The sequence below is a fragment of the Ahaetulla prasina genome, chromosome 2 (genome assembly GCF_028640845.1).
Source record: "Ahaetulla prasina isolate Xishuangbanna chromosome 2, ASM2864084v1, whole genome shotgun sequence".
Taxonomy (NCBI): domain Eukaryota; kingdom Metazoa; phylum Chordata; class Lepidosauria; order Squamata; family Colubridae; genus Ahaetulla; species Ahaetulla prasina.
The window spans coordinates 292,464,387-292,478,885 of NC_080540.1; the positions used below are offsets into that span (position 1 = coordinate 292,464,387).

The 14,499-nt window shown below is 44.8% G+C and overlaps 1 protein-coding gene across 1 annotated transcript in view; it reads left to right on the plus strand.

Annotated features, from left to right (window-relative positions):
- LOXHD1 (lipoxygenase homology PLAT domains 1) overlaps positions 1 to 14,267 on the plus strand; it is a 285,489-nt gene extending 271,222 nt beyond the window's left edge. The window contains exons 39-42 of the mRNA XM_058168108.1: positions 4,663 to 4,833; positions 7,923 to 8,061; positions 10,238 to 10,399; positions 13,787 to 14,267. Of these exons, the coding sequence (XP_058024091.1) occupies positions 4,663 to 4,833; positions 7,923 to 8,061; positions 10,238 to 10,399; positions 13,787 to 14,267 (953 nt within the window). The remainder of the gene's footprint in view (positions 1 to 4,662; positions 4,834 to 7,922; positions 8,062 to 10,237; positions 10,400 to 13,786) is intronic.
- The last annotated feature ends 232 nt before the right edge of the window (positions 14,268 to 14,499 follow it).

Sequence of the window (14,499 nt, forward strand, 5' to 3'; positions counted from 1 at the left end):
TTTAAATTGTCACGGGGAATTTTATGAAAACCTAATGAAAATGTTTTTAAATAATGCTATGAATTTTTTTAAAAAAGTCAATTAAATTTTAAAAAAAGGAACGTGCTTCATTATCGGACAAAACCCTTACCGCCCACCAAGAAAGCTGGAATGCCCATTATAATCATAATTCTAATCAATTCTTTTTCATATTTTGTTAATTATAATAGCTAGATATTGGAAATTAGATGTGATTTTTAGAATAGAAGAGTGGAATTCTGAAATGTGGAAATTAGCCTTAAATGATAAACTGACATGTGATATTAAAATTAGAAGTGGTGTGTATAAAGAAGATATTTTCTGGAAGACTTGGAAACCATTTGTGGATTATGCGCTTGGAAAATTGGACGCTTCAGTACCTGTACCTCGAGAACGTGGATTTTGGCAATCATGAGGATATATCTGAAGACCCAAATCTTCCTTTTATGTATAGCACAAGGGTGTAATAATGTATTTTCTTTTTTGTTTGTTGAAAAAATTTTTTAAAAAAAAATAATGAAAAAAAAAGAAAAAAAAAGAAAGCTGGAATGCCCACTATACATATAATGTATATAATGTATGATCTTCAGTCATACATTAACTACTGTGAAAAAGATAGCTTTGACTATATGGACCTCTGTTAGCAAGGCCTGAGTTATGGGTTTTCGCAATTAATTTAGCTTTAAATTAAACAGACAGGTTGGGTTTGCGCAGCACACTCGCTCACCCGAAAGCAAACAAAACCACAACAGAGTCAAGGCCGCCATGTTGCTCCTTAACTAGTTCAGTGTATTATACGAACAACACTAGTGGGCTGATATGCTTTGGCGTCTATTAAGCCAAATATTGTCTCTCTACAGCATTTGTGTCTTTTCTAGGCATAAGCAATCTTTTTTGAGCAGACAAGCAATGTGTTTTGAGAAATTGGGAATCATGGAATGATAGAGTTGGATGCCTAGAATTTAAATCCATTCCTCTTTCTCTCCCCTCCTCTCATTCTGTCACTATCCCTAGTCCTCTCCCCCCTCTCTTCCCCATCTCCATCCCCATCCCTATCTCTCTCTCCCCTTTCCCCCTTTCCCCTCCCCCCTCTCTCCCTCTTCCTTTCCCTCTCTCTCTTTCTCTCTGTCTCTCTCTCACTCCCTCTCTCCTCTCCCTCACTCTAGCCCTCTCCTTTTCCTCCCCTCTCTCTCCCCCTCCCTCTCCCTCTTCTTCCCCCTCTCTCCCTCCCCCTCTCTCCCTCCCATCCCACTCTTCCTTTCCCCTCTTTCTCCCTTTCTCTCTCTCTCCCCTCCTCCTCCCTCTCCCTCTCCCTTTTCCTTTTCCTCTCCCTCTCCCTCTGTTGTATTCTACATTGTGCAAGGAGATCTACACGTATTTCTATTTTGTGTGTGTGTGTGTGAAATAAAAGCAACTAATCTCTCTGTGTTGTGTCTACGAGCTTCTCTCATAAGTAGTAAATTGCTCAATGCCAAGCAAAGAGACTTTAAATGCATCGCTGCGCCCGGAGTGCAAGAGTCGGTATTGTACCACTGACAAGGCAGTTGATTCTGGATAACTGCTCCAAAAGCAGAGGCGGCGTCGGAGTTGATTTTGAAAATAAATTTCAGAAAAGGATCTCATCCCTTCCTTCTCGCCCATCAACCATAGTTTGCCTTCTCTAGCCCAGAGAGCTGACATTTCCATATTAATCATTTGGGTACTACTTCATCTGAATAATAAAAGTTAGAAGCGGTGAGAAAAACACTCCTCAGTCTGCCTTCTGACTGAAAATGGGCCTGTCTATATAAGAATCTAGAAAAGTAAAGCTATTATATAATATAATATAATATAACAACAGAGTTGGAAGGGACCATGGAAGCCTTCTAGTCCAACCCCCTGCCCAGGCAGGAAATCCTACACCATCTCAGTCAGATGGTTATCCAACATTTTCTTAAAAATTTCCAGTGTTGGAGCACTATTAATATTAGATAATTTCATGTAAATAAAGAAAATAAAATAACAAATGTGATATGGGGAGGAAGGTATAAAAGTGAAAGAAGACCACTAAGAAACGCTGTTTAGAAATAGGAAATATTTATATGTTATATGTTGTGTGTTGGTCAGATTGTGTATCACATTAAAACAATAAAATAAAAAGGGGAAAAAAAGAAAAAGGAAATGGGCCTGTCTTGTCCTAGTTATCTCTAGATGCAAGTAGTCCTCAATTTACAACCATTACGGGACCACCTGCTGTTACCTCATGCCTCCCACCTCCCGTACGCTCGCACAGAGAGGGACTTCTCAGGGTGCCGTCCTCCAAACAATGTCGGCTGGTGGCCCCCAGGGGAAGATCCTTCTCTGTGGGGGCTCCTACTCTTTGGAATGAACTTCCCCCTGGTTTACGCCAAATACCTGACCTTCGGACCTTTCGCCGCGAATTGAAAACATATTTGTTTATTCGTGCGGGGCTAGCTTAAACTTTTTAAACTGTTTAGTTTTTTAAATTTTAAATTCTATTTATGTTTTAAATTGGGGTTTTTAGATTTTTAAATATTTTAATTTCTCGGCCAATTGTGTAATAAGTTTTTTAATTAAGTTTTTAAATTGTATATTGTGTATGTTTTTTAGCCTGGCTGTACACCGCCCTGAGTCCTTCGGGAGAAGGGCGGTCTAGAAATGCAATAAATAATAATAAAATAAAAAGGGGAAAAAAAGAAAAAGGAAATGGGCCTGTCTTGTGCTAGTTATCTCTAGATGCAAGTAGTCCTCAATTTACAACCATTACGGGACCGCCTGCTGTTACCTCATGCCTCCCACCGACCCGTACGCTCACACAGAGAGGGACTTCTCAGAGTGCCGTCCGCCAAACAATGTCGGCTGGTGGCCCCCAGGGGAAGGTCCTTCTCTGTGGGGGCTCCTACTCTTTGGAATGAACTTCCCCCTGGTCTACGCCAAATACCTGACCTTCAGACCTTTCGCCGCGAATTGAAAACATATTTGTTTATTCGTGCGGGGCTAGCTTAAACTTTTTAAACTGTTTAGTTTTTTAAATTTTAAATTCTATTTATGTTTTAAATTGGGGTTTTTAGATTTTTAAATATTTTAATTTCTCGGCCAATTGTGTAATAAGTTTTTTAATTAAGTTTTTAAATTGTATATTGTGTATGTTTTTTAGCCTGGCTGTACACCGCCCTGAGTCCTTCGGGAGAAGGGCGGTCTAGAAATGCAATAAATAATAATAATAAAAATAATAATAATTCATTTAGCGACAGTCCAAAGTTACCAAAAAATGATTTCGGACTATTTTTCACACTGCAGCATTCAGACGCTTGGCAAGTGACTCATATTTATGACCGTTGCAGTCACCCGGGGTCATGTGATCCCCTTTTGCGACCTTCTGACAAGCAGAGTCCATGGGGAAGCCAGATTCGTCTAACAACCATGTTACTAACTTAACGACTGCAGCTGTTTCACTTAATAACTGTGGCAAGGAAGGTCGTAAAATGGGGCAAAACTTACTTAACCACTGCCTCGCTTAGCAAAGGCAGAAATGTTTAGGCTCAATTGTGGCCCAAATGTCCATGATGGCAAACCTATGGCACATCTGCCAGAGGTGGCACGCACTGTTCCCTCTGTGGGCCTGCAAGCCTTTGCCCCAGTTCAGCTCCACCGTGGGCACCTTCTGCCAGGCAGCTGGGATTTTGGTCTCTGCTGCGCAAGCACGGGGGTGCAAGGCAAGTGTGTGGGGGCCACACATATGCGTGGGGTGCGGGGGTGTGCGTGCATGGGTGGGAGGGCACATGTAGGGGGACGCATGTGTATGCACGGGGTGGGGCACATGCGGGGGACATACACGTGCATTGCATTTTGGGGGTTCGGGTGTACTTTCGGTACTCAGTCTGGGAAAGGTTAGCCATCACTGTCCTAAATCAAGGACTGTCTATAGCAGGGGTCTCCAACCTTAGTAACTTTAAGACTCCAATTCCCAGAGTTCCTCCGCCAGCTTTGCTGGCTGAGGAATTCTGGGAGTTGAAGTCCACAAGCCTTAAAGCAGTGGTTCTCAACCTTTATAGTGCTGCGACCCCTTTAATACAATTCCCCACAATGTGGCGACCTCCAACCGTAAAATTATTTTCGTTTTGAATTTATCATGCCTGAAGCCATATTGGCTAGCGATCTGAACTGCTTGCGATTGCCTTGAGGACGGAGGCATTAAAGCGGAGACTCCTCCCCTATTAAGTTTATCGCGCCTGAAGCCAGATTAGGCTAGCGATTGGGAGTGATTGCAGCTGGCTTGAGAGGGAGACATCAGAGCAAAGATTTCTCTCTTTTTTAATTCATCGCGCCTGAAGCCGAATTTGGCTAGCGATTTGAAGAGCCTGCAGCTGGCTTGTGGAGTCAACCATTGGAGCGCGATTCTTCAACTCGCAAGTATACTTCCCATATTTCCGATGGTCTTAGGCGACCCCTGAAAAATCGTCATTCGACCCCCAAAGGGGTCCCGACCCACAGGTTGAGAATCGCTGCCTTAAAGTTACTAAGGTTGGAGACCCCTGGTCTATAGATTTTTCAACCCCCTTGTGGTCATAATTCGAGGACTGCCATTAGTATTAATCAAGTTGCTTCATCATCCAAAGGAATAAGATTCCTCTGTTCCAACAGGAATCGCGCCAGGTTGGCATCTGGAATATATTGATATTGAAGACTCTCTCGTGGACAAAATTTTCCGTTTCCAGTGCGACCGCTGGCTTGCAAAAGATGAAGATGACGGCCAGATTATACGGGAACTGGCTTGTGCCAATAATGACATTTTGGAATTGAAAGAACGAACCTGTAAGTTGAACAACTTGGAAGAAAAACCAGGTCCACAGGTATAGTAGGTGATACCTGGCTCATTAGTCATAATTATGAGAGGGATCTTGGAGTCCTAGTGCAGGAGTCTCCAACCTTGGCAACTTTAAGACTTGCGGACTTCAACTCCCAGAACTGGCTGGCTGAGGGCTTCTGGGAATTGAAATCCATAAGTCTTCAAGTTGTCAATGTTGGAGACCCCTGCACTAGTGGACAACCATTTAGATATGAGCCAGCAGTGTGCTGCAGCTGCCAAAAAAGCCAACACAGTTCTGGGCTGCATAAACAGAGCGATAGAATCAAGATCACGTGAAGTGTTAAGACCACTTTATAATGCCTTGGTAAGGCCACACTTGGAATACTGCATTCAGTTTTGGTCGCCATGATGTAAAAAAGATGTTGAGACTCTAGAAAGAGTGCAGAGAAGAGCAACAAAGATGATTAGGGGACTGGAGGCTAAAACATATGAAGAACGGTTGCAGGAACTGGGTATGTCTAGTTTAATGAAAAGAAGGACTAGGGGAGACATGATAGCAGTGTTCCAATATCTCAGGGGCTGCCACAAAGAAGAGGGAGTCAAACTATTCTCCAAAGCTCCTGAAGGCAGGAGAAGAAGCAACAGATGGAAACTAATCAAGGAGAGAAACTACCTAGAACTAAGGAGAAATTTCCTGACAGAACAATTAATTAGTGGAATGATACTCCATCAATGGAGGGTTTTTAAGAAGAGATTGGTCTGAAGTAGTATAGGGCTTGCTGCCTGAGCAGGGGGTTGGACTAGAAGACCTCCAAGGTCCCTTCCAACTCTGTTATTCTGGGAGGAACGAGATGAGACGTCACTGCAAAATGACGTCAGCTTATAGTATTTTTGTTAGCCATTTCCTCAAATGCTGAAGTTCTGAGGCCATATTCCTGTCACTTCCATGAGCAGGCACGCTGGGTGGAAAAGGGATAAATGAGACCATGACACTGACTCTCCTTGTCAGAAACATCTTCTGGATGTCAGGATTTTTAAAAAAAACTGAAAAAGAGCATTTTTTTAATCCATGGTTGGGCAAGCTAATCTCATGAAAGCCTAGAGAGAGAGAAAAAGATATACAGTTGTCTTAATCTTACTTTGAGGGATTTAGAGAAAGCAACTGAATAAATCTCACCATAGCTGATTGATGGAGTAATTCAATGCTATGTGTTTTGAGTTTTAAATATTCCTGGAGATCAGACATTCAGATATTCATCCAGGACTTTCCTCCATGAATGTTATAGTTTGGCTAAACTGGGGTAGTCAACCTTATTATACCTACCGCCCACTTTTGTATCTCTGTTAGTAGTAAAATTTTCTAACCGCCCACCGGTTCCACAGTAATGCGCTGCGTATCGTCATCTGCGCATGCCTCTCACGCATCGTGGATTGGGATTGGGTGGAGGCGCCGGCTACCAGCTCTGCTTGTCTGTTCCAGCTGGGTGGTGTGGGGGGAGATGCGCAAGCTATTCTGGGACGAGGCTCTTTTGTTTGCGGTCGCACTATAGCGCCATTTAGTTTCACTTATATAACGTGAACTAAACTTATGCGCGGGCGATACAAATAGTATATTTTCAGAAATTTAAATTGTCACGGGGAATTTTATGAAAACCTAATGAAAATGTTTTTAAATAATGCTGTGAATTTTTTTAAAAAAGTCAATTAAATTTAAAAAAAGGAAAGTGCTTCAGTATCGGACAAAACCCCTACCGCCCACCATGAAAGCTGGAACATCCACTAGTAGGTGGTAGGGACCAGGTTAACTACCACTGGGGTAAACGAAGGAGACCCAAGCTGTTGAAGTTAAACTTGGATTCACTTATCTTCCCTACTGGTTTGCAAATGTGAGCGCGCACACTTGCTTTGCTCAAATGTGCCTCCTCTGCTCATGCGCATGGACTTCCGTGCATGCTCTTTACTAGTGCATTACATCCGGGCAGGTGGGCAGAGCCGCCTGCAGTCACCACTACCGGTTCGACCGGACCGAACCGAACCGGCCGAATCCCACCTCTGGTCCTGCATCAGTGAAGCACTTCCGTAAATAAACAGGGAATCACAGGAGAAGAAAGTTAAGAAGCTATCATAAGCAGAGAGTAACTACTGAGTAACTCTTAGAAGGACAGATTGGTAGACTAGTTCTCCCAGGTTTTCCCACTTTTCTTGGAGATCATAGTATCAGAGGGGCTGGAAGGGACCTTCGAGGTCCTCTAGTCCAGCCCTCTGGGGACATCAAGGATCAAAACTGGGACTCTCATGTACCAAGCAGAATGCAGAATAACAGCGTTGGAAAGGATCACGGAAGAAGTCTAATCCACTGCTCAAACAGGAGACCCATACCATTTCAGACAATCATCCAATCTATATTGGAATTAGAATTAGAATGACAGAGTTGGAAGGGACCTTGGAGGTCTTCTAGTCCAACCCCCTGCTTAGGCAGGAAACATTATACCATTTCAGGCAAATGTTGTCCAAACTCTTCTTAAAAATTTCCAGTGATGGAGCATTCGCAACTTCTAGAGGCAAGTTGTTCCCACTGATTAATTGTTCTAACTGTCAGGAAATTTCTCCTTAGTTCTAAGTTGCTTCTCTCCTTGATTAGTTTCCACCCATTGCTTCTTGTCCTGCCCTCAGGTGCTTTGGAGAATAGCTTGACTCCCTCTTCTTTGTGGCAACCCCTGAGATATTGGAACACTGCTATCATGTCTCCCCTAGTCCTTCTTTTCATCAAACTAGACATACCCAGTTCTCTTCTTAAAATCCTCAAGATGCTCTTGAACTGTGAACCATGGAATGGGGAAACGCTAAACTAGGATGCTTAGCCTTAACCAGCAGTGCATTTCACATTTTATTGCTACTGGTTTGCTCCCCACGCACATCTTCCGCGCATGCGCCCGGCCTCAAAACTGTGCCTAAATAGGATGGCATAGAGCTGGAGCGGGTGGATGGGTAGGCGGGCCCACCCACAATTTCCGCTATCGGTTTACTCAAACTGGCAGGAACCAGCTGAATACCAGCTCTGGCCTTAACTTAGTGCTTTCTCTGAACTTTCAAGCTTATGAAATCCTCACCATTACCAGCAATAAGGAGGATTCGGAGACCAAGGAAAACATATCCATTATTTTTGAAGGCAAGAGAGGGCGTTCCAAAGAGTTCCTTCTGGAGAACTCCTCCAAAAAGAGAAGATTCTTAAGGTACGTGATTGTAATACCATAATTATAATGACCTGAACTCTTCATTCATTATAAAATTGAATGATTATAATCAGCAAACTTTGGGCTGATTAAAATTGATTGCCCTTAATGAATGCATTGTTCAGCAGCCGCAACTGTTCACTTTAAAAATGAGCACTGTATTTATAAATACATATCATTCTAAGATTCGTTCATTGAATCGTATAATCTTAATGAATCTTATTCATTATTGGCCACCTTTAGGGAATGCCTCTCCTAAACAAATGTATCGCAATTCTTTAATCTCCAAATAAATACATTCCTTTCTTCTCCCTTTAAAAGAATTGGGTGTTTATATATGCAATGTGATCTATGTTAATTCATTGATTGAAGTGTTCCTCATGAGTGTTCAAAGAACCTACATTATCCCGGTGACCTGTGCATTGAGAAATGTTGGCTTGCTTGTGAATACAATGATAAATTATCATAGAAATATGATATCAAGAAATAAGTCAGGAAACCTTTCAGAAAAATTGAAAATATGGTTTTTATCTATAAATTAATATTATACGTGGATAAAACCTTCCTGGAACATTCTAGAGCTGATTTAAAGATATATGGCTGTATAAATTTGTGCTGGACAGTTTGTAAGCTCTAAAAATATTTATTTATTTATATGTAACTCATGGCAGCTCACATACCATCTTCCACCTATTTCCCCCAGAACAATAACTGTGAGGTGGTTGAGTTGAGAGAGAAATTTGATTGGCCCAAAGGCAGCTTTCATGCCTCAGTTGGGACTAGAACTCACAGTCTCGTGGTGATTGCCCCAAAGTCACCCAACTAGCTTTCATGACTAAGGTGGGACTAGAACTCACAGTCTCCTGGTAATTGGCCCAAGGTCACCCAACCGTCATTCATGTCTAAGGTGGGACTAGAACTCACAGTCCCCTGGTGATTGGCCCAAGGTCACCCAGCTGTCTTTCATGTCTAAGGTGGGACTAGAATTCACAGTCCCCTGGTGATTGGCCCAAGGTCACCCAGCCGGCTTTCATGTCTAAGGTGGGACTAGAACTCACAGTCTCCTGGTGATTGGCCCAAGGTCACCCAGCCGGCTTTCATGCCTAAGGTGGGACTAGAACTCACAGTCTCCTGGTGATTGGCCCAAGGTCACCCAGCCGTCTTTCATGCCTAAGGTGGGACTAGAACTCACAGTCTCCTAGTGATTGCCCCAAAGTCACACAGCTGGCTTTTATCCCTAAGTGGGACTAGAACTCACAGTCTCCTGGTGATTGCCCCAAAGTCTGTCGTGTCCCCCTCCCCCTCCAACGACCCGGTCTAGGAAGTCCGTATGAAGCGTGGCCATGAAGCCTCTGCAGCTTTGCCAAATTCCTTTCAGATTTCTCAGGGCAGGCAGGAATCCAAGTTGTGACTTCAGCAAACTAGATGAGACTTTGCTTGACTCAAGGAATGCCAAAAGCAGGTCCTTTATATAGGCTGTGGGGTGTGGCTCCATGACTCAGCGTTTATCCAGGCCTGCCCCTCCCTTCCTTCTGCTGGCGTCGCCTCTCACTTTGAATTGTTTTCTGCTGTTTGAGAAAGGGAGGGGTCAGAAGGAGTAGGCCCGAGTAATTCCAATCCATGGCTGACTTCCTCTGATGGCTGAGCCAAAGGAACACACACCGAATGAGTGAGGTTTGTTTGTTCATTCCTGTCCGGGCATGGGGCCAGGGCCGGGGGCTGGAGGCATGACAGGCCGTTCATCTTCATTATCAGACTCAGAGTCTGATAGCAGACCCGGGATGAGACGGGAGAGGCCCAGCTGAGGAGAGGAGGGAGGACGAGGCACAACAAAGTCACACAGCTGGCTTTTATGCCTAAGTGGGACTAGAACTCACAGTCTCCTGGTAATTGGCCCAAAGTCACCCAGCTGTCTTTCATGCCTAAGGCGGGATTAGAACTCACAGTGGTTTCTAGCCGGATTCCTTAACCACTAGGCAAAACTGGCTGTATCGTATGTTGCATTATTATTGCAAACTATATCCATTATTGCAAACTATGCCCGTTATTGCAAACTATGTGCGTTATTGCAAACTATGTCCATTATTGCAAACTATTTCCATTAGCGATTGTTGGTCTCCTCATTAACAATGAAAGCTTTATGTGTGTGCATGTGTGGGGGGATGACAATCCGCAGAGGAGCATCGGATGTATTCCAGTTTTCTTCAAAAAACGTTGATGATATCGCCGCCATCTGTGTTGGTCACTGTCCAAAAGACGGGAAGAGACTGAGGGCGAAACCGGACGTATATTGGCATGTTCAGGAAATCGTCATTACAGAGATGGAACTTGGCAACAAGTAAGTGCCTCATAATGAAAAGATGCATGAATGACACAGACAGTCAGCCACGGTTTTTAACAGGGGTGAAATGCTGCCGGCTCTATCCGGTTCGTGGGAACCGGTAGCACCAGCGGCAGGTAGTTTGAAGAACCGGTCGCGCCGGCAGCAGGAGGCTTTGCCCCCGCAAACAGGGACATCGTCACCAGTGGTGGGTTTCAAATTTTTTAAATACCTGTTCTGTGGGTGTGGCTTGGTGGGCGTGGCCTGGCTTGGTGGGCGTGGCTTGGTGGGCATGGCAGGGGAAGGATACTGTAAAATCTCCATTTCCTCCCGATCAGCTGGGACTCGGGAGGCAAAGAATAGATGGGGGCGGGGCCAGTCAGAATTTTTATTACCGATTCTGTGTGTGTGGCTGGGTGGTCGTGGCCTGGCTTGGTGGGTGTGGTTTGTGAGCATGGCAGGGGAAGGATACTGTAAAATCTCCATTCCCACCCCCTCCAGGGGAAGGTTACTGCAAAATCCCCATTTCCTCCCGATCAGCTGGGACTCGGGAGGCAGAGAATTGATGGGAGCGGGGCCAGTCAGAATTTTTACTTCCGGTTCTCCGAACTACTCAAAATTTCCGCTACCGGTTCTCCAGAACGGGTCAGAACCTGCTGAAACCCACCTCTGACTGTCACGTCCCAGGTTTGGCCATCTGCGCATGTGCAAAACGGCTTGCGCATGCACAGATGATGGCACGCGGTGCATGCACATCAGCGAACCGGTAGGAAAGGTAAGTACATTTCACCCCTGGTTTGTAATGTTGGTTTGCGGTACTCAAAGGTTTGTGGTCCTAACTGCTTCACCGGGAGTCCTCGACTTACACCAATTCTCTTAGCGACCAGGCAAAGTTACAACAGCGCTGAAAAAAAGTGACTTATGAGTGTTTTTCACACGCAAGACCGTTGCAGCATCCCCGTGGTCAAAATTTGGCCGCTCGGCAACTGACTCACATTTATGACAGTTGGCAGCATCTCAGGGTCATGTGATCCCTTCTTGCGACCTTCCGACAAGCAACGGGGAAGCTAGATTCACTTAACAACGGTGCTACTAACTTAACAGCTGCAGCGGTTCGCTTAATGACTGTGGCCAGTAAGGTCGTGAAAGGGAGCAGAGCTCACTTAACAGCTGTCCCGCTATGCAGCAGAAATTTTGGGCTCAGTTGCGGTTGTAAGCCGAGGACTACCTGTAGATGCCTCCGATTTGATTTAAGAGAGGAGATGAAGACAAGGTAATAAAGACTGAAAAACGGCTCCCTGAGATGAATGGGCCAACTTGCCACAGCCAACCTACGGCGGCCAACTTGCCATGCGCAACTCGCCGCTTGTTGTGGCCTGTCAGCCATCAGCCCCTCCAGCAGATGAAGAGTGTGTTGACCCTCCATCTGAGAGCTGATGGATGGACAAGACATACTCTCTCTCTCTCTCTCTCTCTCTCTGCCAACTCCATTCCCTCTTCCCCCTCAGAGCTCTCAGGTTGCCTTGGCAGAGAGAGAGAGAAAGAGAGGCGGAGTCTTGTCCGTCCGTCAGCCCTCAGATGGAGGGTCAACAGCCCCCAGGTCTGGAGGTGACTGATGAGGAAGAGGAGGAACAGCTGGGTCCAGTGCCTGACACATGGATGTGCAGAAGGCAGAGGAGAGGAGAGCAGTGGAAATCTGTGGGCCGATCCTTGGGATTGAAGAGACACCGCTGCTAGCAAAACCCCACCTTAGCTCTGGAGATAAAAGGCAGGGATTGGAGATGAATAGATGTGGCACACAACTATTCATCTCCCTGCTGCACAAACTTGTTAGCCTGCTGTGAGAGAGAGAGAGAGAGAGAGAGGTTGTTTGCCGGGGCTGCTGCCGCTCCTAATAAAGGAAACATTTATTTAACTGCAGAGGTCTTGTCATGTTTGGGAGCTGGGTCAGAACATCGCGGGACAACTCACTGTGGGACAATTTAACCATTCTATTTAATTTTTTTAAATAAATAAAAAAATATTTTAATTTTTGCCATTCACATTTCCTTCTGTCCCTCCTTTTGCATCCTTTCTTCTCCTTTTGCATCTCCTTTCTTCAATGATTTTATTCCATCATTTCTTTGACATTAGTGTAACTCTTGTCCCGCAGCAAGGTGTCCTGTAGCAAGTTAGTCATGGTGAGTTAACCGTGGCAAGTTGGCTGTGGCGAGTTAGCTGTGGTGAGTTAACCGTGGCAAGTTGGCTGTGGCGAGTTAGCTGTGGTGAGTTAACCGTGGCAAGTTGGCTGTGGCGAGTTAGCTGTGGTGAGTTAACCGTGGCAAGTTGGCTGTGGCGAGTTAGCTGTTAACCGTGGCAAGTTGGCTGTGGCGAGTTAGCTTTGGCGAGTTACCTGTGGTGTTGGCCATGACTAATTGTCACATGTACACTGAGAGCATATGCACCAAGGCAAATTCCTTGTGTGTCCAATCACACTTGGCCAATAAAAATTCTATTCTATTCTATTCTATTCTATAAACCCCTCCCTGAGCATGTTTAAGTGTGGCTGGGTTCGAGTGGGGAAAGGGTTACTGTACAGCACATTTTGCCATGTACAAAAAGCCAGGCAATCAAAGCAGCATGAAACCCAGGTGGATTGGGGGGGGGGGGTAAGAGAGTGTCCAGTTTACCATTAAAGTCAGGGTGAAATTCTCAGGACCAACCCAAAACCCTAATTCATCCTAAGTGGCACATCACAGCCTCTGTGGCTCAGACTGCTAAGACAGTCTGTTATTAACACAGCTGCTTGCAATTACTGCAGGTTCTAGCCCCACCAGGCCCAAGGTTGACTCAGCCTTCCATCCTTTATAAGGTAGGTAAAATGAGGACCCAGATTGTTGGGGGCAATAAGTTGACTTAGTATATAAATATACAAATAGGATGAAGACATAGTGTAAGCCGCCCTGAATCTTCGGAGAAGGGCGGGATATAAATGCAAATAAAAAAATAATCATAAAATATTATCTCTCTTTTCCAGCAAACATCACATGTTAGGGTTTTGTTTTTTTGTTTTTTACAGAATGATTCAAAAGACGGGTGGAAGAAAAAAAGGGTGGGATAAAAGTTGCAGTCATCAAGGGGAGGAGTTGTGGAGAGAAAGATATTTGAAGCCAATTAAGTGGCTTTTCTGGGCCTAAAAATGAGATGGAATTTTGCCACCAGAAGGAATTTAAACACAAGGGTAACAAGCATTCAATCAGAAAGGATTTAGCAAAGCTGGCACAATACTCGTCAGAGAAAGTCAGTTCTTCCTTGCCAAAGAAAAACAAGCATTCCACAGCAAATATTTTAATTTTGGGGGGGACGGACGGGAGGGTAATGCACAAATCCTTTCAAATTCAGGCCTCTGCTTTCGTCTCCCGGCAGGTATTTCTTCAAATGTAATGCAAAAATTCCACTCCGCGCCAAAAGAGGAGACTACAAGGTTTTCGAGTGTGCCAAGGTGATAGAAAGTTTCGCCAGCAAAGCTCGGAGTTTGGTGCCCGTCAGATACGAAGTGATTGTCGTGACAGGCTCTCAAAAAGGATCTGGTACCGATGCCAATGTCCACATCACCATATTTGGAGCGAACGGGGATTCGGGCAAGCGGCGCCTAAAGCAGAAATTCCGCAATCTCTTTGAACGAGGCAGCACCGATCGGTTTTACTTGGAAATTCTCGAACTCGGCGAGTTGAAGAAAGTTCGCGTTGAGCACGACAGCAGTGGACTGTCTCCCGGGTGGTTGGTGGAACGCGTCGAGATCACCAACTCGGCTACGGGCATAACTACCAACTTTCCTTGCGGGAAGTGGCTGGATAAGAATAAAGGGGACCAGTTAACCTGGAGGGAATTGTTTCCCAGAAGTTAACGACAACTTTAGAATAGAAGCTGGAAGGGACTGTTGTGACCTAGGCCCAAGTAGTTATTACCAGACACAATCAATCCTAAACAAACATATTTTATTAGAACAGCTGAGAATTACTTCATTCTCAGCTTAGTCCAAATTAATTCCAAAACAAAGTCCTTCAGCAAAAGTCCTTCGGCCTTATCACAAACCTTTATCTTCTTTTGCGCCCTGCCAAAGGTTTTTCTTGGCAAAG